Source organism: Nannospalax galili, unplaced genomic scaffold (genome assembly GCF_000622305.1).
Source record: "Nannospalax galili isolate Female #2095 unplaced genomic scaffold, S.galili_v1.0 scaffold944, whole genome shotgun sequence".
NCBI lineage: Eukaryota > Metazoa > Chordata > Mammalia > Rodentia > Spalacidae > Nannospalax > Nannospalax galili.
In genome coordinates this window covers 2,453,352-2,476,488 of record NW_008352899.1, presented here as the reverse complement: position 1 = coordinate 2,476,488, position 23,137 = coordinate 2,453,352, and the positions used below count along the sequence as shown (strand labels likewise).

Genomic DNA, 23,137 nt, shown 5'->3' with positions numbered 1-23,137 from the left:
AGTTCCAGGCCAGCTGGGGCTAGAGGGAGACCCTGTCTCAAAAAGCCCCCACCCCAAAAGCTAGTGCTGCAGTGCAGATCTGCAAGCCCAGTGATGGGGTGGCAGAGACAGGAGGATCTCTGAAGGTTGATGGCCAGCCAATCTTGGTGAATCAATGAACTACAGGGGCAGCGAGAGACCCTGTCTCAAAAAATAAGATGGAGGACTTGGAGAGATTGCTCAGTTGTTAAGAGTGCTTACTGCTCTCACATGGGTGTGGTGGCACTCACTCCTTTAATTCCAATGCTCCAGAGGCAGAGGCAGGTGGATCTCTGTGAGTTCAAGGCCAGCCTGGTCTACATAGTGAGTTCCCCCCTCCTTTCCTTTATTCTCTGTACCCTCTTCTTTTCCTTTACACCTTTCCTTTATTTTTAATTAATTAATATTCTGTGTGTATGAGTGTTTTGCCTACATGTATGCAAGCACACCATGTTGTATAATGCCTGCAGAGGTTAGAAGAAGAGGTCATCAGATCCCCTGGAACTGGAGTTAGCTGCCATGTCGGTCCTGGGAATCGAACCTGGGTCCTCTGCAAGAACAGCCAGTGCTCTTAACAGCAGAGTCATCGCTCCAGTTCTTTTCCAATTAGTTTTATAAAGGGAAGAGGGCTTATTTTGGCTTACAGTTTAAGAAAGGATATAGCCCATCATGACACGACAGAAACATGAGACAACTGGTCACATTGTGGCCTCAGTCAGGAAGCAGAGAGTAAATAGGAAGTGGGACCAAGCTCTAGAACCTCACCCACCCCCAAGGACCCACTTCCTCTAGCAAGGTGTCACAACCTTCTGAAATAGCACCATCAGCTGGGTTCAAGCATATAAGCCTGGAGGGACATTTCAAACCACAGTCTTCTACCCCTGGCCCCTCATGACCATCTCATGCCAAATAGATTCACTCCAACTTCAAAAGTCTCCCCTCCCCATAGTCTTTAACAGTCCCAACACTGTTCAAAAGACAACAGTCTTCTGCAACTCCAGGACTCTCTTTACTGTGAGCCCACTGTAAGAGGAGAAAGCGGGGCTGGAGAGATGGCTCAGCGGTTAAGAGCTCTGACTGCTCCTGCAGAGGACCTGGGTTTGATTCCCAGCACCCACATGGCGGCTACGAACCATCCTTAACTCCAGTTCCAGGGGAATCCGAAGCCCTCTTTTTTTTCATATACTCTTTATTCAGATTCGAGTATTTTTTGATTACCATGGGTCAGGGTCAATTCTGGGCACATTAGGGCACAGACACATTTTCAGCTCTCTACAACCACATCCCGGATGTAGCTGGAATGGACTTGGAAAACTCAGTCTGGTTTTCTATTTGTGTATTTCTTTGTTTTTGGGACAGGGTCTCCCTGTAGCTCCAGCTGGCCTGGAAGTTGCTGTGCAGACTAGGCTGGCCTTGATCTCACAGAGACCTGCCTCCCTCTGTCCCCTGAGTGCTGGGATTAAAGGTGTGCACCACTATGCACCAACTTCAATCTGGTTTTCTTTCTTTTTATTTTATTTTATTTTATTTTATTTTATTTTATTTAGCCGGGTGTGGTGGCACACGCCTTTAATCCCAGAACTCGGGAGGCAGAGGCAGGTGGATCTCTGTGAGTTCAAGGCCAGCCTGGTCTACATAGTAAATTCCAGGACAGCTGGGGCTACAGGGAGACCCTGTCTCAAAAAGACCAAAAAGAATTTATTATATTTTTTATTTTTTGTGTATGAGTGTATTGCCTGAATGTATGTAAGTGTACCCATGTTGCGTGATGCCTGAGGAGGTCAGAAGAGGGCGTTGGGTTCCCCTGGAACTAGACAGTTGTTAGCCTCCATGTGGGTGCTGGGAATCGCACCGGGGTCTTCTGGAAGAACAACAACTGTTCTTAACCACTGAGCCTTCTCTCCAACCCCTTCAGACTGGTTTTCAAAGGCACCTTTGCCTCTGCTGGGTCTAGTGTACTTATGGAGAGCTCATGCTCTCAGGAGTGGGCCAGGGAATCCATAAGAGCTCACATGCTGTAGATTGCTCTAAGATAAGAACTACTGGTCCAGTGGAGACTGTTCCCTGTGTAGACCAGAGGTCTGTGACTCAGCAGTAGGAAGGGACTTGCCCCTGGTCACACAACCAAAAAGTGTAGACTCTAGACCAGAAAACAGCTCTCCTGATTCCTTGCCCCTTATGCAATCACCCAAACACAGAAGGAGGGACAAGTTTCACCCGAAGCAGGAAGGCTGTAGCTGGAGTTTAGCAGAATATCTTGGCTATTCAGAGAGCTTGGGCATGTTCAAGGTATAAGGGGAAGAAGCTGATTTCTGGCTAATGAAATCAGAACATGGATTTTATTGGAGGCACATTGGGTAGGTTATAGACTCCCTGAAGGGCTGCAGAAGGCTTGGGAACTGCACAGAAAGAGAGAGAAGGAAGACAGATACCAGAGTCCACGACAGGGCCAGGCGAAGGCTGCTGTTACCAGCTAGGTGCAGGAGCTTCTATTACTGTACAGTTGGTGCTGGACCCTGATGCCACACTGACACCACTGGCAAGACTGGACACCAGACACTGTTGTCATCACCACAAACTGCCAGAAAGAATTCTCTTAGCTCCCGCCTCAAAATATCCTAAGCAAACACAGTTGGCTGGTCAAGCTTAGGTCTGAACTCCAGGTCCCTAGGGCCCTAGAAATGTGAACACGGCACAATTTTTACTTCTGTAGTAGGATGTGGTCCCTACTGTCCACCAAGATATGATGCAGAATTCCTGAAGGATCAGATGGGGAGCTGGAGAGATAGCTCAGCAGTTAAGAGCACTGGCTGGTCTTGCAGAAGACCTGGGTTCAAATCCCAGCACCCATATTGTAGCTAACAACCATCCATAGTTCCAGTTCCAAGAGCTGTGACCCTCTTCTGGCCTCCTTGAACACCACACAACATAGGCGCATTTAAATACATGCGGGCATAACGTTCATACATATAAAACATAAAAAATTTTAAAAAATTTGGAGCTGGAGAGTTGGCTCAGCAGTTAAGAGCACTGATTGCTCTTACAGAGGACCTGGGTTCGATTCCTAGCACCCACATGGCAGCTAACAACTATCCCAACTCCAGTTCCAGGTGATCTGATGCCCTCTCTGACATCCATGAGCATTGTACAATATGAGTGCACTTAAACACATGTAGGCAGTATACTCATACACATTTAAAAAAATTGAATAAAGTTTAAAAAAAGAAAGCAGATGGTTGGCTGCTTATCAAAAAAACATATTGGGAGTCCCTGACTTTCACAGATTGAATACACACAGTTTGGTATTTTTGTTAGCATTCCTGTGGCTGGGAAGTGGAGGCAAGAGAGTCCCCTGGGAGCTTAGGGGCCAGCCAGCCTGGAGTATGCAGCACATTAGCAAACAAGAGAGACTCTGCCTCATAAACAAAATGGAAGGCGAGGAACAAACATGTGAGGTTGTCTCTGCCTTACACAGGCACGCTGTAGAACTGGCATGTCTTCACACACAAACATATACACGTACATCACACACACACGCATACACAAAAATAAATACTGAAAAAATAAGGTGAAGAGTGATGGAGGAAGACCCCGATGTTGACCTCTGGCCTCCACTTACACACAAAGACACACACCCACCCATGAACATATACCATTCACAGTACACAAGAGGGAGATGAGCTGAATGTGGTGGTCCTGCCAACACTCGGGAGGTGGAGGCAGGAAGATCAAGAATTCAAGGTCAAAGTCTAGTGTGGTCATTGTTCCAGGAGGGAACAACTAGCGTCGGTTTTCTGACACACTTTCAGCAATCCTCCTACCTTAGCCTCCCAGATACTGAGATTACAGGCATGCACACCAAGCCTGATTAACAAGTACTCTTAGAAAAAAATATATGCCCGGGTGGTGGCACATGCCTGGAATCCCAGCACTCTGGAGGCTGACACAGTAGAATGGAAAAGTTCCAAGTCTAGCCTGGTCTACATAGTAAGACTCTGTCTCAAAAAGACAAAAAAAGCTAGGTGTGGTGGTACATGCCTTTAGTCCCAGCGCTTGGGAGGCAAAGGCAGGTGGATCTGTGTGAATACAAAGCCAGCCTGGCCTACATAGTGAGTTCCAGGCCAGATGGGGCTACAGGGAAACCCTGTCTCAAAAAGAAAAATGAGAGAGAGAGAGTCAAAAGAGAGAGAGAGAGAGAGAGAGAGAGAGAGAGAGAGAGAGAGAGAAGCAACGCCCCCCAAAACTGAACAGGGTGGTGCATACCTTTAATCTCAGCACTTGGGAGGCAGAGGAAGGTGGAGCTCTGTGAGATGTGAGATAGAGGTCAGCCTGGTCTACATAGCGAGTTCCAGGCCAGCTGGGGCTACAGGGAGATCCTGTCTCTAAAAAAAGGAGGCAGGGGGTGGTTGGTGAGATTGCTCAGTGAACAGAAACTTGCCCTGCAAGCCTAATGACTTGAGTTCCATCCCTGGAACCCACACAAAGGTGGAGTTAGATGCAACCAACTCCACAAAGTTTTCTTCTAACCTTCACACATACACCATGACATGCGTGTGAGCACGCACAGACAGTCTAACACACAGACACACACACACACACACACACACACATGATAATTAATTAATTAAAGAGGTACTGTTTCTCTTTAAAAAATAAAAGAAGAGGAGGAAGAGAAGAAACAAGAGCCAGATGTGGTAGCACAGACACTCAGGAGGCTGAGGCAAGAAGATTGCAATTTCAAGGCTCTTGTGGGCTACATAATAACAGCAAGAATCTGTCTCAAAAGTAAAACAATTTTTTATTCAAAAAAAGAAGAGGAACTGTGGAAAGGACTTTCTTCCTGATCTTTCCTGGTATAAACACCGCTTATGTTATAAACCACAGAGCCGTGCGTTAACTGAAACTTGGAAAAGATGGGACTGTGCTTGTTTACGCAAAGCAGCTGTCTACTTTAAAAAAAAGAAAAAAAAAAAGTAGAGCTGGGAAGATGGCTCAGCAGGTAAAGGTGCCTGCTGCTGTCAGACCTGAAGAACTGAGTTTGATCCCTGGGACTCGAATGGTAGAAGGTGAAAACTGACTGCTACACCTTCTCTGACCTCCACACTTCCCCCTAGCATCATCCCCTCAACACCACCAAAAATAAATAAATAAATAAATGCCAAAAAAATTCAGTAGGAAAAAAGATTTCTGGGCAGGCAATGTAGCTCAGTGGTAGAGCACTTGTCCTGCACACATCAGCCCTGGGTCCAATCCCCAGTACAGAAACGAAGGAAGGAGGGAAGAAAGGAGGAAGGCTTTTCATGGAAGACCTTTGACATCAGTAAGGACTTCCCATGGCTGCTCGGATGCCCCAATTCAGTACCCATCACACAGTATGTCCTGAAATTACATTTTAAACTGTAGCCAGAGAAACTTAAGTGATTCCATGTCAGTCCCTACATGATTCTAAAAGCACAGAAGCGATGCTATTTCTAAAATTAATTGTTTGAGGAGTGTTAACCAGACTCAATACTTGGCAAAACCTGGTCTCAAAAAAGAAAAGAAAAACGTAAAAATGTGGTTGATTTATTTTTATTATTTACTTTTTGGTGTTTTTGAGACAGGGTCTCCCTGTAGCCCAAGCTGGTGTGGAACTTGCTATGTAGACCAGGCTGCCCTTGAAATCCCAGAGATCTTCCTGCCTCTGCCTTCTGAGTCCTGGGATTAAAGGCATATGCCACCACGCCTGGCTAAAAATTAAAAAAAAAAAAATTCCCAAGGTCAGAGCCACCTGACAGCCCACCCCGGTTGTTCTTTACTGGGAGCCCACCCAGTTTTGATCCTCGTGTGGGTGGAAATCTCAACAAAAAATAGGCAGCAGCAACTGGCTGCAGATTAGGGAGATGTGGCATAGTATCATGCAACGGGAAGGAAAACTCCAGAAACCCTCACAATCTTTGCTTAATGATCTTTGCTTAAAGCTCAGTCAGGGAGCAGTAAATATCCACTTGACTGACACCGCAATGGAACAAATGACCAGAGAGCTGTGGCTGCCTGTGTCTGTCAGGGGCCATAGCGTGTTGTGATTGTTGCTAATTGCTGTCTGGACAGCCACGCTGTATTTCATTGCTGCTAATCTAAAGTGTGCTTCTGGCCAGGAGTGGTGGCACATGCCTATAATCCCAGCACTTGGGAGGTGAAGGCAAGAAGTTCAAGAGCTTAAGACCAGTCTTGGCTACATAGCAAGTTCAAGGTCACATGAGACCTGGGCTATGTGAGACCTTGTCCCATAAAACCAAAATTAATTAATTTAGTAATTAATTCGTTGTGCTTCCACACACTGTACAAAGCCCATAGAGTTTATACACAGCCTGCACCCAAGCAAGGGCAGAGTGAATCACCTTAGATCGCACTTTCTTGGTAAGGTCATAGGTAGGAATCCGTTGGTATGATGTATAATGTGAAAAGAACCAAGAATTAGTATTGTCAGAAAATGCAATGTATACTGAAGTACATTTAGGTTGTTTATGCTTTTTCATTATTGTAAATAATTCTCCAGCTTACAGCCTTACAATGTGACTTGTGTACTTACTCAGAAACAGTTGCTGAATAGAATTTTAAAAATAAGATATCCTCTTGAAAGACATGCTATTTTATTTTTAATTTTGTTACTATTAGCGTGTGTGTGTGTGTGTGTGTGTGTGTGTGTGTGTGTTTCTGTGTGTGCCGAGATACATATGTAGAGGTCAAAGTATATATAGCTTTGTGAGTCAGTTCTCTCCTTCCAACTTTACATATGCTCCAGGGATTGAACTCAGGTTGCCAGGCTTGTACAGCTAGTGCCTTTACCCACTAAGCCATTTCCTTAGCCCTTTTTATATCTCATAGAGGCCACCCAGTTGCCTTCCAAAGGGTGCATCAATTTGTGCCTTATATACTTGTCCCTATTTCACATAGCCTCATAAGTATGAGATGTTATCAATCTTTTACACAGTTGCCAGTTTGATTGGTAATATTTCCAAGGTACTTAACTGTGCTTAGAAACTGAGGCGTGGGAGAGAAGATAAACAGGAAGAGGAGGGATGGGGAAGTCAGAGATTCGGAAGGAATACCTTTGAGCATCACCGGCCTAGGTGTTGGAGATCAGATGAATCAGGGAGAGACAGACAGGTCAGGAGGTAAGAGCAGGATAGCCACTGGAGTGAAGTGAAATTAAAATGCAGCAAAGGACTTCTGATGGACTGGTCTATTGCCACAGTCCCAAAGGGCCCGAGCTCGGTATCCAAGCCCTTTGTTGCAGTGCTAGGGAAGAGCAGAAACATGCAATCTTGCCTACACTGAATGGATCAGGTATCTTTTTGGCACAGGAAATAAGTGTAGGCATTTACATACCTAAAATGATGAGCTTGAAGTTAAAACATTTCTGGAAAATTTGAAATCCAAAGGAAGAGAAAATCTAAGAAGATATTCTCATTTTTTTCTAGTTCCTTTTATAAATGTAAATTGCATTTTTTTTTGTCTTTTTGAGACAGGGTCTCCCTGTAGCCCCAGCTGGCCTGGAACTCCCTATGTAGACCAGGCTGGCCTTGAACTCAAAGAGATCTACCTGCCCCTGCCTCCCAAGTGCTGGGGCTAAAGGCATGTGCCTCCATGCCCGGCTGTAAATTGTAATGTTTAACAAATGGAATTTTATTTCCTCATAGAATGATTATATTGTAATTAAATTTATAATGGGGTCCAGTCCTACAATGTTAATTATTCCTAATTGAACTTATTTATTTGTTTGCAGTGTCGGGTATCCAACCCATAGCATGCTCATGTAGGTAAGCACTTTACTACTGAGCTATATTCCTAGCCCTGAACTTAGTTTTTAAATGCTTTAATAGTTATAATTAAAAGCTGCTGATCTTAAACAAACACTAAAATTTTGTCAGTTATAAGAAGTGGCTGAGGCAGAAGGACTGTGAGTTTAAGGTCTGCCTGGCCTACATAGTGAGCTCAGGCTAGCTTGGAATACCCTGTCTTGATTCATCCCCTATCCTCAAAAGAGCAAGAACTAGAAAAAATGATCAATGCTTAAGAAATAAAATAATCGCTGGGCATGGTGGCACATGCCTTTAATCCTAGCACTCGGGAGGCAGAGGCAGAGGCAGATGGATCTCTGTGAGTTCAAGGCCAGCCTGGTCTACATAGACCTGGGGCCATGTGTGAGTTGGGGGTGGGGTGGGAGAAGACACTAGGGGAGGTAGGGAGGGAAAAAGATTTTACTCTCAGAAAAACTGCTGTAGAAAAGAAAAAATGAATGAATTCACTTCCTTCTTAAATTCTTCGAATATAATCTTTTGTAACATGGAATCTGGCCTAATGAGATTAATTTAGAAATAAGCTGGATTTGATCTGAGTCCCAATAAATTGCTCGTGAAGATAGGCCCTAGGCTAAGCCTTTCCATCCATCCATCTCTGCACCCCTCCACTCCTCCATTGTCAGTAATAACTAATAATTATGGCATATTTTCCATATGACAGATATTTTCCAACTCTTACATATATTATCTAATCTCCCCAACTACTATCATTATCTCTATTTTAAAATGGAATCTGAGTGTTTCCTAACATGTCAAGCACACAATTACCACGACCCAGCAATTCTGCTTGTAGGTATATATAGTAAAGAACTAAAGACAGGTGTTCAGACAGAACCTTGTTCAGGGGTGTTCATCACAGAGCATTCACAATAACCACAAGTGGAAACAGCCTATTCTCCATCAACAGATGTGCAGTAAACCCATCCCGTGTACTACTATTCATCCCTAAAAGGAAGAAAACTGTGATTCATGTTTACAGCATACATGAATTTTGAAAACATAATAAGTGAAAGAAGCCTGTTATAAGAAAACACATATTAATTCCATTTATATGAAATACCTAGATGTAAATTCACAGAAGCAGATATATGGTTGCCAGGGGCCAGGGAGAGGTCTGTATGGTGGAGCAACTACTTAATGGGTATGAGGTTTATGTGTGGGCGATGAAAACATTTTGGAGCTAGATTGTGGTACTGATTGCACTAATTGTAAGTGTAATGCCACCAAATTGTATCTTTAGGTGGTAAGTTTCATGCTATTTTTTACATTTATTTATTTGGGGGGCTATGTAGCTGTCATGGCATGTATGTGGAGTTCAGAGGACAACTTGTGGGAGTCAGAGCTCTCTATCTTGGGATCTAGGGATTGAGCTCAGGCCATCAGGCATAGCAGCAAGCTCCTTTATCTGTTGAGCCATCTCACCAACCTAAGTTTCATGCTGTTTACCATAATTTTTAAAAAGTAATTTGAAGCGCAATTTAAACCTTACTGTGATGTGCGGTGGAACTTGGATTTTCTGTTGTTGAGATGAAGTCTTGCTGTGCTGTCCAGCCTGGTGTCAAAACTATGGGCTCAAGAGCTCTTTTCATCTCAGCTTGAGTGTTAGAACTACAAGCTATGTCACCGCACTTGGCTAGAACTGTACTTTATTTCTTTTTTATTTTGAGACAGATCTCACATATCTTAGGTGTCTTCCAGTTGGCTATGTAGCAGAGGATGACTTTGAACTTCTGCTCCTCCTGATTCTACCATCCAAGTGCTGGGATGATAGGCATGAGCCACCACACCCGTTTATGTACTTCTGGGGCTCAAACCTAGAACTTTGTGCTAGGCAAGTGATCTACCAACTGATCTACATCCTTAGCCTTGAAACTGTGTTTTAATTCTAGTCATTTGGCTTTGTGACTATACTTTTACTTTTAAATTGTGTTATTTATTTATTTAATTTAGACAAGATCTCTTGTAGCCCAAGCTGACTCTGTACTTGCTATGTTGCTGAGGATAACTTTGAACTCCTAATCCTCCTGACTCTGCCTCCTAAATTCTGAAATTACAGGTGTTCACCACTATATCTGGCTTATTTCTTTATTAGAGGTTTTTAAATATTTTATTTATTATTTTTATTTTATGTGTATGAGTATATTGCCTCCATGTAGGTAGATGCACCTTTGTCATGCAATGCCTGCAGAGATCAGAAGTGGGTGTCAGATCCTCTGGAACTGGAGTTACAGATAGTTGTTAGCCACCCTGTAGGTGCTGGGAGTCAAACCCGGGTCCTCTGCAAGAACAGCCAGTGCTCTTAACTGCTAAGCCGTCTGTCTAGCCCCTTAACTCCACGCTTTTTTTTTTTTTTATTTGAGACAGGGTCTCCCTGTAGCCCCAGCTGTCCTGGAACTCACTATGTAGACCAGGCTGGCCTCGAACTCACAGAGATCTGCCTGCCTCTGCCTCCTGAGTACTGGGACTAAAGGCTTGTGTCACCACGCCAGGCTAACTCCATGCTTTTTAAAACAATCACAAAACAGAGGGCTGGAGAGATGGCTCAGTGGTTAAGAGCACTGGCTGCACTTGCAGAGGACCTGGATTTGATTTCCAGCACCCACATGGTGGCTAACAACTATCTGTAACTCCAGTTCCAGGGAAATCCAATACCCTCCTCTGACCTCCATGAACTTTGCATGACATGGGTGCACTTAGATATAAGCAGGCAATACAGTCGTGCACATAAATAAAAATAATAAAATATTTTAAACAATCACAAAACAATACAACAAAAACTATTCAGGAACATTTATGAGGTTTAGACCATTTTGATCATCTTTAGCCAACTCCTATATCCTCATAGGAAAGACCAGAGAAACCAACAGTTTTGCCAGAGAGCCCAGGAAAGAGACACAGCCAGCAAACCAAGAATTACCCAGTTTTCTCTAACTTCACATCTCTTTTAGGTGCAGGGAAAGCCTGGACAATGACTGCTGCTCACAATGTGGAGATGGAGAGTGTGAATCTCAACATGGAGAGAGAGGGGAAGGACGAGCTGGAGGAAGAGAAACCAAGAGAGGATGGGGAAGGTAAAGACCCCTCAAAGGGCAGAAAGGTACACAGGATTGTCTCAAAGTGGATGCTCCCTGAACCAGTCCGAAGAACATACTTGGAGAGAGCAAACTGCCTCCCGCCTCCCCTGTTCATCATCTCTATCAGCCTGGCTGAGGTAAACATTATGGGTGTGGCTGGACCCACACATCTGTTCCAACTGGAAATTGCAAACAAAGGGGGGTAAAACCTACATCTAGAAAAGGGACGGTATAGGAAGAGAGCTTAGCAGGGACAAAGACGGCACACATCAAACCTCCACCTCCTCCTCCCACAGCTACCTCATCAAGCTTTCTCAGTCACTGCCAACCCAAGGGCAGGTTTCCTTCATTACACAAATCCCCTGCCCACAGCTGACTGTGATTTCAGGGGTTTCAATTCATTTTACTGGGGGGGTCATTAGAAACCAAAGTACTTTGGGGTTGCAAATTAATGATTTTACTTTTTATTTAAAAATTTTTATTTTATGTGTATGAATGTAAGTGTACAATATACATGCAAACCCTCGATGCCAGAAGGTGTCAGATTTCCTGGAATTGGTTGTTAGCTGCCATGTGGATGCTGGGAACTGAATCTGGGTCCCCTGGAAGAGTAGTAAGTGCTCCTAACTGCTGAGCCATCTCGCCAGCCCCCTATTTTTGTCTTTTGAGAGGATCTGGCACGGTATCCCAGGCTGGCCTCCAACTCACCACAATCCTTTTGTCTCAGCCCCCCAGGTTTGGGGATTTTAGGCATACACTACCATGTTTGGTTTGCAAATTGGCTTTGTCTCATGAACCAACTTTGATTGGTTGGTCAGGTTGGCCTGACCTGTCATAGCTACCTAAGATTTCAGAGGGAAAAAGGATCCCCTATGGATATCTACCTTGGATTGCATGGAATGTACTCTCAGACCATAGCCTGGTCAGCTCTCTTGAGTTCCTCAAAGAGGGCAAAGCTCAGAGAGGTGGGATGACTCCCTCGTATGTCTTGGTGATTGGGCCAGGGTAAGCGCCTCCAGAACCTTGTGACTCTTACACTGCTGTGCTTTATAAAGGCAATGGAGAGATGGCTGCCTCTAGGGTATGACTTCAGGGGCACTAGGATGTCTCTAGCATAGTCCTCTTAATTGCTACCCATGTCTCAGCTGTATTCATCAGGGATCTCCAGCAGAACAAAATCAGAAGGGTGTGAGTGAGTGAGCTAAAATGATGGCGAGATTTGGCAGCCCTAAGACCTTCAGGGCAGGGGCTGGAGAGATGGCTCAGCAGTTAAGAACACAGATTTAAGGCCGGGAGTGGTGGTGCATGCCTTTGATCCCAGCACTCGGGAGGCAGAGGCAGGCAGATCTCTGTGAGTTCAAGGCCAGCCTGGTCTACATAGTGAGTTCCAGGACAGCTGAGGCTACAGGGAGACCCTGTCTCAAAAAAAAAAGAACACGGGTTTGAGTCTCACAGAAGAGCTTTATTGAGGCCAAATAGCTGGGGACACAGACATTCTCGGGACCTATACTGTGATCCCGAGCAGTGAAAATGCAGGGCTTTTAAGCAGAAAACCCACAGAAACCACAAAGCAGGGGATGTCCATAGAAACTATACACAGAATAACCAGGAAAGGATTGGAACAATCTAGGACTGATTTCCAGAGACTTTACCTATACAGCCATTGGCTGTCTTACCTGAGGCAGAACGTTCTTTCTCTTCTGCCTCAGGTTATTCCCATAGAGACCATACACGGATGTCTCAAGTATACTGTCATTGGCTAGTTTACCTGGGGCAGAACGTTCTATCTCTTCTGCCCCAGACCATTTCCATAGAAATCATAAACAGATACCAGGAAAGGGTTTGAACAATGAAGGGGATTTCCAGAGTCAGGTGGAGGGCAGCTTTTTCTCAGAGGCCAGGGAGAGGGTCTGAGGGGCACTGTCTTTCACCACCATGCCTGGCAGACACTTTCTATTAAAATTTTTTTTTTGGTCTTTTGAGATAGGGTCTCCCTGTAACCCCTGCTGGCCTGGAACTCACTATGTAGACCAGGCTGGCCTAGAACTCACAGAGATCCACCTGCTCTTGCCTCCTTAGTGCTGGGATTAAAGGCCTGCACTACCACGCCCAGCAAAAAATAATAAATACTTTTTAAAAAAGAAAAGCAGGGGGCTAGAGAGATGGCTCAGCAGTAATAACACTGGCTGTTCTTGCAGGAGACCCAGGTTTGAATCCTAGCACCCACATGGCAGCTAACAGCTGTTCATGAACTCCAGTCCCAGGGGATCTGACAGCCTCTTCTTTGAATATTTCTATAGACTTTAGTGGTTAAATACCCCTAATCTGAAAATCTAAAGTCCAAGATGCTCCAAAATTAAAAACTTTGAGTCTAGGGAGATAGTTCAGTCAGTAAAGTGCTTTCCATGCAAGCATGAGGGCCTGAGGTTGATCCCAGAGCCCATGTGGAAGAGCCAGAGTCATGGTGAGTGCTTGAATTCCAGTACTAGGAAGGTAGAGGTGGACAGACCTCTGAGGTGTGCTGGCCAACTAGCCTAGCAAACTTGGGGGAGTTTCAGGCCTATGAGAGACTGTCTCAGAAAACAAAATGAACAGCACCTGAAAGATGACACCTGAGATTGACCTCTGGTCTCCACACATGCATTTACCTGACACACTGGTGAACCCCCCCCACACACACACAAATTGGAAACTTTTTGAAGTGTCCTGTTAGTGCTCAAAAACATCAAATTTGGAACATTTTACTTTGCATATTTTCATATTTGGGAGAAGGAATGTACATTTTTAACTAAATTCCAGACCTTACTTGGATTTGGTCAGTTTTATCATTCATGTCCTTTCTCTTCCTTTGGCTCCCTACAGTACAGGGTTTCACACTGCAGTAAGTTATCCTGTCCCAAGGTTCCTCTGATCCATGACAGTTTCTCAGTGGTTTTTCAGGATCTTGAAAATGATGAAGTATATTGGCCAGGTATCCTGTAGGGTGTCCTGTCTGGGGTTCTCTAAGGTTTTTCTCATGGTTAGACTGCAGTTAGGGGTGTAGGGGAAGAAGACATTGTGAGGTAAAGGACGGAACATAACAGCACTGGAACATTGACCTTCATTATCTGAGTGGGACAGTGTCGGCCAGGTTTCTCTGCTGTGAGGCAGGAGTGGGAAGGTGAGGGGGGGTGGGAAGGATGAAGGGAGGGAAGATAGTGCCAGGCAGGGTGTCAAAAGCAGGGGGAAGGGGATTCAGAAAGAGTCTTTCATACAATCTGGACAAACAGGGTTCCTCATAGTGGGGGGACAGAAGGGGTGACCACAGTGGGGGCTGGTGGAGAAACTCAATTTTAGCATCTTCTGAGCCCAAACTGTGGCGTGGCCCAGTGAAGAGCTGATCACTAAACACAATTACTGCCTGTGAGTTTTAATGGGCCTACTGTCTGGAGAAGGTGTGGTTAACATTTATGTTTGCTCCACCCTGACAGCTGGCTGTGTTTATTTACTATGCTGTGTGGAAGCCTCAGAAACAATGGATCACCCTGGACACTGGAATCTTGGAGAGTCCCTTTACCTACCGTCCTGAGAAGAGGGAGGAAGCCTGGAGGTTTATCTCATATATGTTGGTCCATGCTGGGTAAGGAATGATGGTTAAGTCATCGCTATTATAGGAAACTGTAAGTGATTGCTAGGCTGGGCATAGTGGCACATATCTGTAATCCCAGCACTTGGGAGACAGAGGTAAGAGAACCAAGGCAAGTTTGAGTGCAGCCTGATCTACATATTGAATTCCAGGCCATCTAGCTACATAGCTAGACTCTGTCTTTAAAAAAAAAAATCCTAAACCAGGGGGCCTGTGAGATGACTGAGTGGGTAAAGATGCCTGCCACCAAGCCCAATGACTTGAGTTTGAGCCCCAGAATCCACATGATAAAATGAGAGAACTGACTCCTACAAGTTGTCCTCTGACTTCTACCAGTGTGGCATGCACACACACCCCCATCACACACACATAGGCATACACACAAAATAAATAAATAAAAAAATTTAAAAGAGAAACAAAAACAAATAATCTGCCCAGTACTGCCACCTCGAACCTATTTGGAACTTTATTATTATTATCATCATTATTATTCATATATATGGGTGTGAGTCTTTCTGTCTGCCATGTGTGTAGAGATGTCCAAGGAGGCTAGAAGAGGGTGTTGGCTCCCCTGGAGCTGGAGTTACAGGCAGTTTTGAGCTATGGTGGATGCTGGGAGCCAAACCCTGGTCCTCTGGAAGTGCAACAAGTGCTGCTGAGTCGTCTCTCCAGCACCTGGAGTTTATTATTGATCAGACACTACCATGTCCGTTGTCTTGTTTGATCCTACCAACAACCCAGGAGGCAGGTGTTTGTCCCACTATTTCCTATCTAAGGATATAACCATTTTCTGTAGATCTCACAGCTGAGTTAGAGAACCAGGTCCTCAACCGACTGGTGCTGACTCTAAGATCAGTGTACTGTACATGGCATGGCTGACTAATACAGATATTGACATAGGAATATTAAGGAGTAGAGACCAGATCACTAACAGACCAAAAGTAGGTCTCCCCACTTGTTAGATGCTGTCAGGTGTTCCCTGTAGGTGCTGAAGTGGCGGAGCTGAATCATCAGTCTGCTTCCCCCAAACACACACTGTAAAAGAAGAAATCAATTCATGGGACTGGAGAGATGGCGCAGTAGTTGACAGCACTGTTTTTTCTTGCAGGAGACCCAGATTTGGTTCCTAGCACCCACATGGCAGCTAACAACCATGTGTAAATCCAGTTTTGGGGAATCTGACGCCCTCTTCTGTCCTCTGCAGGCATTGCATGACACGGGTACATTTGCATACATGCAGGCAACACACACATATACATAAAATAAAAACAAAGCAAAAAAATTTAGAAAGAAATGGTATAGGCAATAGAAAATAAGAGAGGCTATGCTTGCCTTTATAAATGATTGGTTTTTTGTTTTGTTTTGAGACAGGTCTCCCTGTAGCCCCAGTTGACCTGGAACTCGCTATGTAGACCAGGCTGGCCTTGAACCCAAAGAGATCTGCCTGCCTCTGCCTCCCAAGTGCTGGGACTAAAGGCATGTGCCACCACACCTACCTGCTTATAGTTTCCTAATGCTAACAGCATTTCAAGACCTCATTCTTGAAGCCAAGTATGGTGGTACATGCCTGAAACTTCAAACAGTATGTGGGAGGCAGAAGCAGGAGAATCAGGAGTTCAAGGTCAATATAACCATACATGCCTCAAAAGCAAAAAAAACCAAAAAAAACAAAACTGTTCACTCAGCATCCATGGTCCCCTATGTCCATTTTGGTTAGCAAGTAGCTTGTTGCTGCCCCGCTCCTCTGAAGAGGCCTTTGCTATTGGACAAAGTGAACTTCACCTGTGTAATCTGCATAGCCCTGGATTTGAAATGATCACTCTTGCCAGTGTGGTGGCACAGAGGCAGAGGCAGATGAATCTCTGTGATTTCAAGGCCAGCCTGATCTACATAGTGTGTTCCAGGTCAGCTGGGGCTACAGGAAGACCCTGTCTCAAAAAGCAAAAAAAAAAAAAAAAAAAAAAAAAAAAAAAAAGAAAAAAGAAAAAGAAATGATCATTCTTTAGGCCAGTGGTGAAATAGACATCCATGGATGGGTGCAAGGACTCAGTGGTAAGGATTGAACCCAGAGCTAGGCAAGCACTCTACCTCCTGAGCTACATCCTGTCCAAGTTTATATTCTTTAAACAGTTTCATTAATCTCTGTTTCATGTTATAATTTTATTATAAAACAAAAAAGTATATATTTATACTTTTTTTCTTTTTCTCTCTTTTTTAAAGATAGGGTCTCACTGTGTAGCATGGCTGGCTTGGAACTCATTATGTAGACCAGGCTGAACTCACAGTGCAACCCCCTATACCTGACTTGTATGAATGCTTTGCCTGCCTATAAATGTAAATGTGTGCAGTGACCACGGAGGCCAAAAGAGGGCATCGGATCCCCAGAACTGGAGTTAAGGATGGTTATTAGCTGCTATGTAGGTGCTGGGAACCAGAACCCAGGTCCTCTGCAAGAACAGCCAGTGCTCTTAATTACTGAGCCATCTCTCCAGCCTCTAGATTTAATTTAAAAGAGAAAAATGGGTTGGTGGCTAAAAAAAAAATTAGAAACAGAATTCTGGAAAGTTCTTTAAAATTTTTTATTACAGCTGGGTGTGGTGGCACATGCCTTTAATCCCAGCACTTGGGAGGCAGAGGCTGGTGGATCTTTGTGAGTTTGAGGCCAGCCTGGTCTACATAGTGAGTTCCAGGACAGCTGGGGCTACAGGGAGACCCTGTCTCAAAAAGACAAAAGACAAAAAAAAATTTTTTTTTCATTACATTTTTACTTATTTACTGTGTGTGTATGTGTGTGTGTGTGTGTGTGTGTGTGTGTGTGTGCGCGCGCGCGTGCGCGCCATGGCACACAAGTGGATGCCAGAGAACTTGTGGGAGTTGGTTCTCTCCTTCCAACCATGTGGATCCCAGGGATCAAACTCAGAGTTTCAGGTTGGCAAGAGGTGCCTTTACCTACTGAGCCATCTTGTTGGCCCTCTAGCGAGTTCTTAACATGTGAAAGTCTCCCAAGGAAATGACTGCTGGAGTATTTGACCCTGTATTTGTCTCTGCAGAGTTCAGCACATCGTGGGCAATCTTTTCATGCAGCTCGTTTTGGGTATTCCCTTGGAAATGGTCCACAAAGGCCTCCGAGTGGGGCTGGTGTACTTGGCAGGAGTGCTTGCAGGTCAGTGTTCTGTGGGCAACACAAGATCCACACTTCTGGGTTCTTAGGATTGAAACCAAAGGTGACAGGTGTTTATAGTGGACTTTTTATTGACATTAAGATTCATTGCACCCCTAATATATGCTAGGGAACACAATAGATATTAGATAATTTATGCTAGGGAACACAGTAGCTATTAGATAATACTTGAAACACATGGAGATCAGTCACGGTGGCTACCTTTAGGGGGTCTCACATTGTCACAGGCAATAGTGAGACACTGTCTTTTGAAATAATTAGAAACTGGGGCAGGAGAGGTGGCTCAGTAGTTAAGAACTCTGGCTATTCTTGCTGAAGACACGGGTTCGAACCCCATAACCCACATGGCAGCTAACAACTGTCTGTAACTCCAGTTCCAGGGGATCCGATGGCCTCTTCTGTCCTCCGCGGGCATTGCATGACATGGGTACCCTTACCTACATGCAGGTAATACACGCATACACATAAAATAAAATTTAAAAAAATTAAAAAATAATTAGAAACTGCCAGCAGCTTGCTAAGGGATCTTGAAGCCCTTGATATTACACTAGGGATTTTAGGGAATAACATGGTCAGATTTGCATTTAAGGAAGATTCTTTGTGGACTGCAGATGTAGCTCAGGACAGAGTACAAGTCTAGCTTGAGTGAGGACCTAGGTTCAAATTCCACCAGCATGACCACCGGGGGGGGGGTGACTTTAAGAGAATAACTAAATAACTAAAAAGAGCTAAAGATTGAGGAGTGACTAGCCCATGTGTCAATGTTCTTTAAAATTAGGTGTGCCAGTGATAGATAGCCCATTCTGATGTGGAAAGAATGCCCTAGAAATTCTATTCATTTATTAGATTTACTGAAAACCTTTAAAAAAATTAAGGTTTTGGCTGATTTGGTATAGTGGCACTGTTTTTGTTTTGTTTGTTTTTTTTTAGATGAGAAATTCTTTTATCATATTTAGAATAAAAATATCCCTTAAAATATTTACATTTTACAGTAAAAAGGATAGCAAAACACAAGATCATGTACAACCTTAAGTTCTCAAGTTTTGGAGAGCCCAAAAGGAAAAGGAAAGAGATGGCTACAAAATGTCTTCAGAGAGCGTAGACTAAAGTAGTAAGTGAACTCCCTGGGCTTCGAGTGCTTGGTCAAAAACTGCCCAACTAAATGATCAGCATATTCTGATTATGAAGCTGCTTGCCTTTTTTGTTGCTCCTCAAGATTTTCTTTAAATTTTTTACTATTATTATTATTTTCTGGTCTTTTTGACACAGGGACTCCCTGTAGCCTCAGCTGACCTGGAACTCACTGTGTAGACCAGGCTGGCCTCGAACTCACAGAGATCCACCTGTCTCTGCCTCCCAAGTGCTGGGACTACAGGTGTGCACCACCATGCCTGGCTAGATTTTCTTTAAAAACAGTGCATTGAAAACAAATTGACAGAGCACACATCACTCTCAAATTAGTCATTATATAAAGGGCATTATATAATGACAGTAAGTATAGAGACAGTAGACATATTCCATAGTCAATCATATTTACCAATTAAGGAATAAAACTAAAAATTTGAAGCCTTTATGTGGCACTTTTTTTTTTTTAATATCAGCATTTGGTAGGCAGAGACAAGATGATCACCACAAATTCCAGGCCAGCCTGGGCTACATAGTGAGACACTGTCTTTTAAAAATATTCATGGGGCTGGAGAGATTGCTCAGTGGTTAACAGCACTGGCTGCTCTTGCAGGGGATCTGGGTTCAAGTCCCAGCACCCACATGGTGGCTAACAACTGTCTGTAACTCCAGTTCCAGGGGATCTGACACCTTCTGACCTCTGTGGGCACTGCATGACACAGGTGCACTTACATACACATAAAATGATAAAAATAATAAATAAAATAAAAAGTATTCAGGATCAGGTGAAATAGTTCAGCGGTAAGGGCGCCTGCTGCCAAGCCTTATAATCTGAGTTCAAGCCCTGGAATTTATGTTGTAGAACTGAGAGAACGGACTCTTGGAAGCTGTCCTCTGCCCATGCATGTAAGGTGGCACACATGCATGGACATGCACACACACACACACACACACACACACACACACACACAAAATAAATTTTAAAGTTTTTTTAAGTTAAACTTTTAATTTTGAAAAAGATATTTATTTAGATCTTTTTGAGACATGGTCTCCCTGTAGCCCCAGCTGGCCTGGAGCTTGCTATGTAGAACAGGCTGGCCTCAGACTCACAGAGATCTGCCTTCCTCTGCCTCCCAAGTGCTGGGATCAAAGGCGTGTGCCACCATGTCTGGTTTATTTTATTATTATTATTATGTGTGTGAGTGTATTGCCTTTATGTGTGTAAGTGCACCCCTGTCGTGCAGTGCCTTCAGAGGTCAGAAGAGGGCATCGGATCCTCTGGAACTGGAGTTACAAACAGTTGTTAGCCACCATGTGTGTGCTGGGACTTGAACCCAGGTCCCCTGGAAGAGCAGCCAGTGCTCTTAACTGCTGAGCCATCTCTCCAGCCCCCCAAATGTTTATTTTTAAAAAAGAATTTTAGGTTGAATTTTATTTTGGTTTATTTATTTTTGTACCACACAAGTGGAAGTCAGAGGACAATCTGCAGGAGTGGGCTCTCTCCCTCTACTATGTGGGTCATGGGGATCAAGCTCAGGTTGTCAGCCTTTACTGCAAGTGCCTTTACCTCGCTGGACTGAAAGCTGTAGATTTATATGCAGTTACAAGTGACATCTTACAGACTTTAGTACAGTAACACAAACAGGAATTTCATGGTGATGCAGTCAAGGTACAAAATATTCTCAATGAGCTGGCCGAGGTGATACACACCTTTGATGCCAGCACTCTGGAGGTAGAGTCAGGTGGATCTCTGTGAGATCAAAGCCAGCCTGGTCTACACAGTGAGTTCCAGGCCAGCCGGGGCTACAGGGAGACCCTGTCTCAAAACAACAACAACAAAAACAATAACACAACTCAGATACTGTCAGCATCTCAGGAGTCCCTCATGTTGCTTTTCGTAGCTATAGTATCTTTCTCTACATCTTCCTTTACTTCTTCACCCTTGATAAACGTTAATCTGTTCTCTATTTCCAGTATTTTTGTCATTTGAAGAATATATCAATAGTTAACTTCTTTTTTTAATTGCTGAGTTGTAGTTTGTATCACAGATATAAAACCATGTATCTAACTGTTCATCACTGAAAGATATTTGGATTGTTTTCAACTGTTGTTTTTGTTTTTTGTTGAGAGGGGTCTCTTGATGACAAATTGGCCTTGAACTTGCTGTGTGGTTAAGCCTGACCTTGAATTTCTAATTCATCTCCTTTTCCTTCAAAGTGCTGGGATTACAGGTGTGTACCACACCTGGTTTATGAAATGTTGGGGGACTGAGCCCAACATTTCCTGAATGCTAGGTAAATACTCTTCTGAGCTACATCCCTGTCTTCCTTCTTTTGTGACTGTTCTCATAGCTCAGACTGGCCAGGAACTTTCCAAGTAGCCCAAGCTGGCCTCAAACCTGAAATCCTCTTGCTTCACCCTCCCAAGTGCTGAGATTACAGGCCTGAGCCACCACCTTTGATGCAGATATTGTTCCTCCCCTGAATAACCCTATTTTCAAATTAGGTCACTATTTCAAATATTGTTCACGCATTAGGACTTCAGCATATCATATTTTGGAGGGGTTACAATTCAATCCAAATGAATGCTCGCAATTAATTTTTTTTTTTTTTTTTTTTTTTAGCTGATGGAAAGTATTTGTCACCTCTTAGCTAGGAGGACTCTGTAGTGAAGGTCTGTGATTTCTCGGGTTACAGTGGAGTAGTGTAGACAGCAGGCAGCAGTCTTGAACCACAGTAAAATTTCTCATCCAGGAGGCTCTGACTCTTAGTTGGATCTAGTTTCTCTACCTTTTCCTTGTTTCTGCACACACCTTTTTGGCCTGCCCTTGCCTGCCCCTGCAGTGGTCAGAACATGCCTTTCTCCTGTACAATTATCCATCCTTATTCTATCTGTGGCTTGATTTCAACCTGTATACTCAGCCTTCCCCAGTTTCAGCACAGAATGCCGTGGGGAGACTGGGAATAACTAGTTCACATCCTCTGGCCATTTTTGCAACAACTTCTTTGCAGGTATCTGTTGCCACTCTGGTCTGTTTCCCACTACAGACCATTGGGATCTGTAGATGATTATTGGGATCATGTTCCACAAACACAGACTAAATCTTAGCCTTTAGAAAGCCCCCCGCCCCACAAAAAAAAAGAAAAAAAAAGAAAGGTCAAAGAAGGCCCTTCTTTATCTTCACCTGCCTGGCCACGTGTCTTCCCCACTTTGCTCTTTCTCTAGACTTTTCCATATGTAATGCCATCCTAGTTGCCTTGTATTTGTGTATATTTATCCTTCACTCCCAGTTCCTCTCAGATCCACCCCACCTCCCTACCCATTGGAGGTCATGTTCTTTTTTTAACCCATCAGGTCCAATTTGTGTTGCCCTCCATTATATGTGTGTATGACTATTTTTTTTTTTTGTCTTTTTGAGACAGGGTCTCCCTGTAGCCCCAACTGTCTTGGAACTCACTATGTAGATCAGGGTGGCCTTGAACTCACAGGGATCCACCTGCCTCTGCCTCCTGAGTGCTGGGATTAAAGGCGTGTGCCACCATGCCTGGCATATGACTATTTTTAAAGGTTTATTTTTACCATTTTTAATTATGTATATGTGGGGGAGGATATGTGTACATGAATGCAAGTGCTCATGAGGGCCAGAGGCATACAGTTCTCTGGGGCTGGAGTTACAGGTGGTTTTGACATAGGTGCTGGGAACCAAACTCGGATTCTTCAAGAACAGCCTGCTCTCTTAACACTAAGCCATCTTTGCGGCCCCATTGTTTTATTTTATTTTATTTATTTATTTATTTTTTGAGGTACAAATTGAACCCAGGGCTTCCTACAAGCTAGGGAAGCACTCTATGTGCCCAGCCTTCTCACTGACATGTATCACCCCACCCCTCAACTCTCATTTCTGTCTTTACTTTTCCAGTTTACTAAGTCCTGATGTATTATCGGTAAGAGTTCTAGGTGAGACACTCCTTTTCACATAGAGTGGATATTATATTGTATCCATTGCATCCTCAGAATGAAGGAAGGCGGGCCTTGAGAGAAAGAAACCAAATAGTAAAACTAAGGATCAGAGAAGAGAAGTCTTCTTAGGGACCAGAAATCTTAGGATTTCATTAGGAAACCAGTTTCATCTTGCTGGAGAATGTAATTGAATGTTCAGGTTGCATAAAAAAAGAGAGCCATGAGCCGGGCATGGTGGCACATGCCTTTAGTCTGAGATCTTGGGAGGCAGAGTTAGGTGGATCTCTGTGAGTTTGAGGCCAGCCTGGTC

At 44.0% G+C, this 23,137-nt stretch overlaps 1 protein-coding gene across 1 annotated transcript in view; it reads left to right on the top strand.

Moving 5' to 3' along the window:
- Rhbdl2 (rhomboid like 2) overlaps positions 1–23,137 on the top strand; it is a 46,335-nt gene that overhangs the window by 13,002 nt on the left and 10,196 nt on the right. The window contains exons 2-4 of the mRNA XM_008850230.3: positions 10,811–11,073; positions 14,407–14,555; positions 17,612–17,724. Coding sequence (XP_008848452.1) covers positions 10,831–11,073; positions 14,407–14,555; positions 17,612–17,724 — 505 coding nt within the window. The 5' untranslated portion in view covers positions 10,811–10,830. The remainder of the gene's footprint in view (positions 1–10,810; positions 11,074–14,406; positions 14,556–17,611; positions 17,725–23,137) is intronic.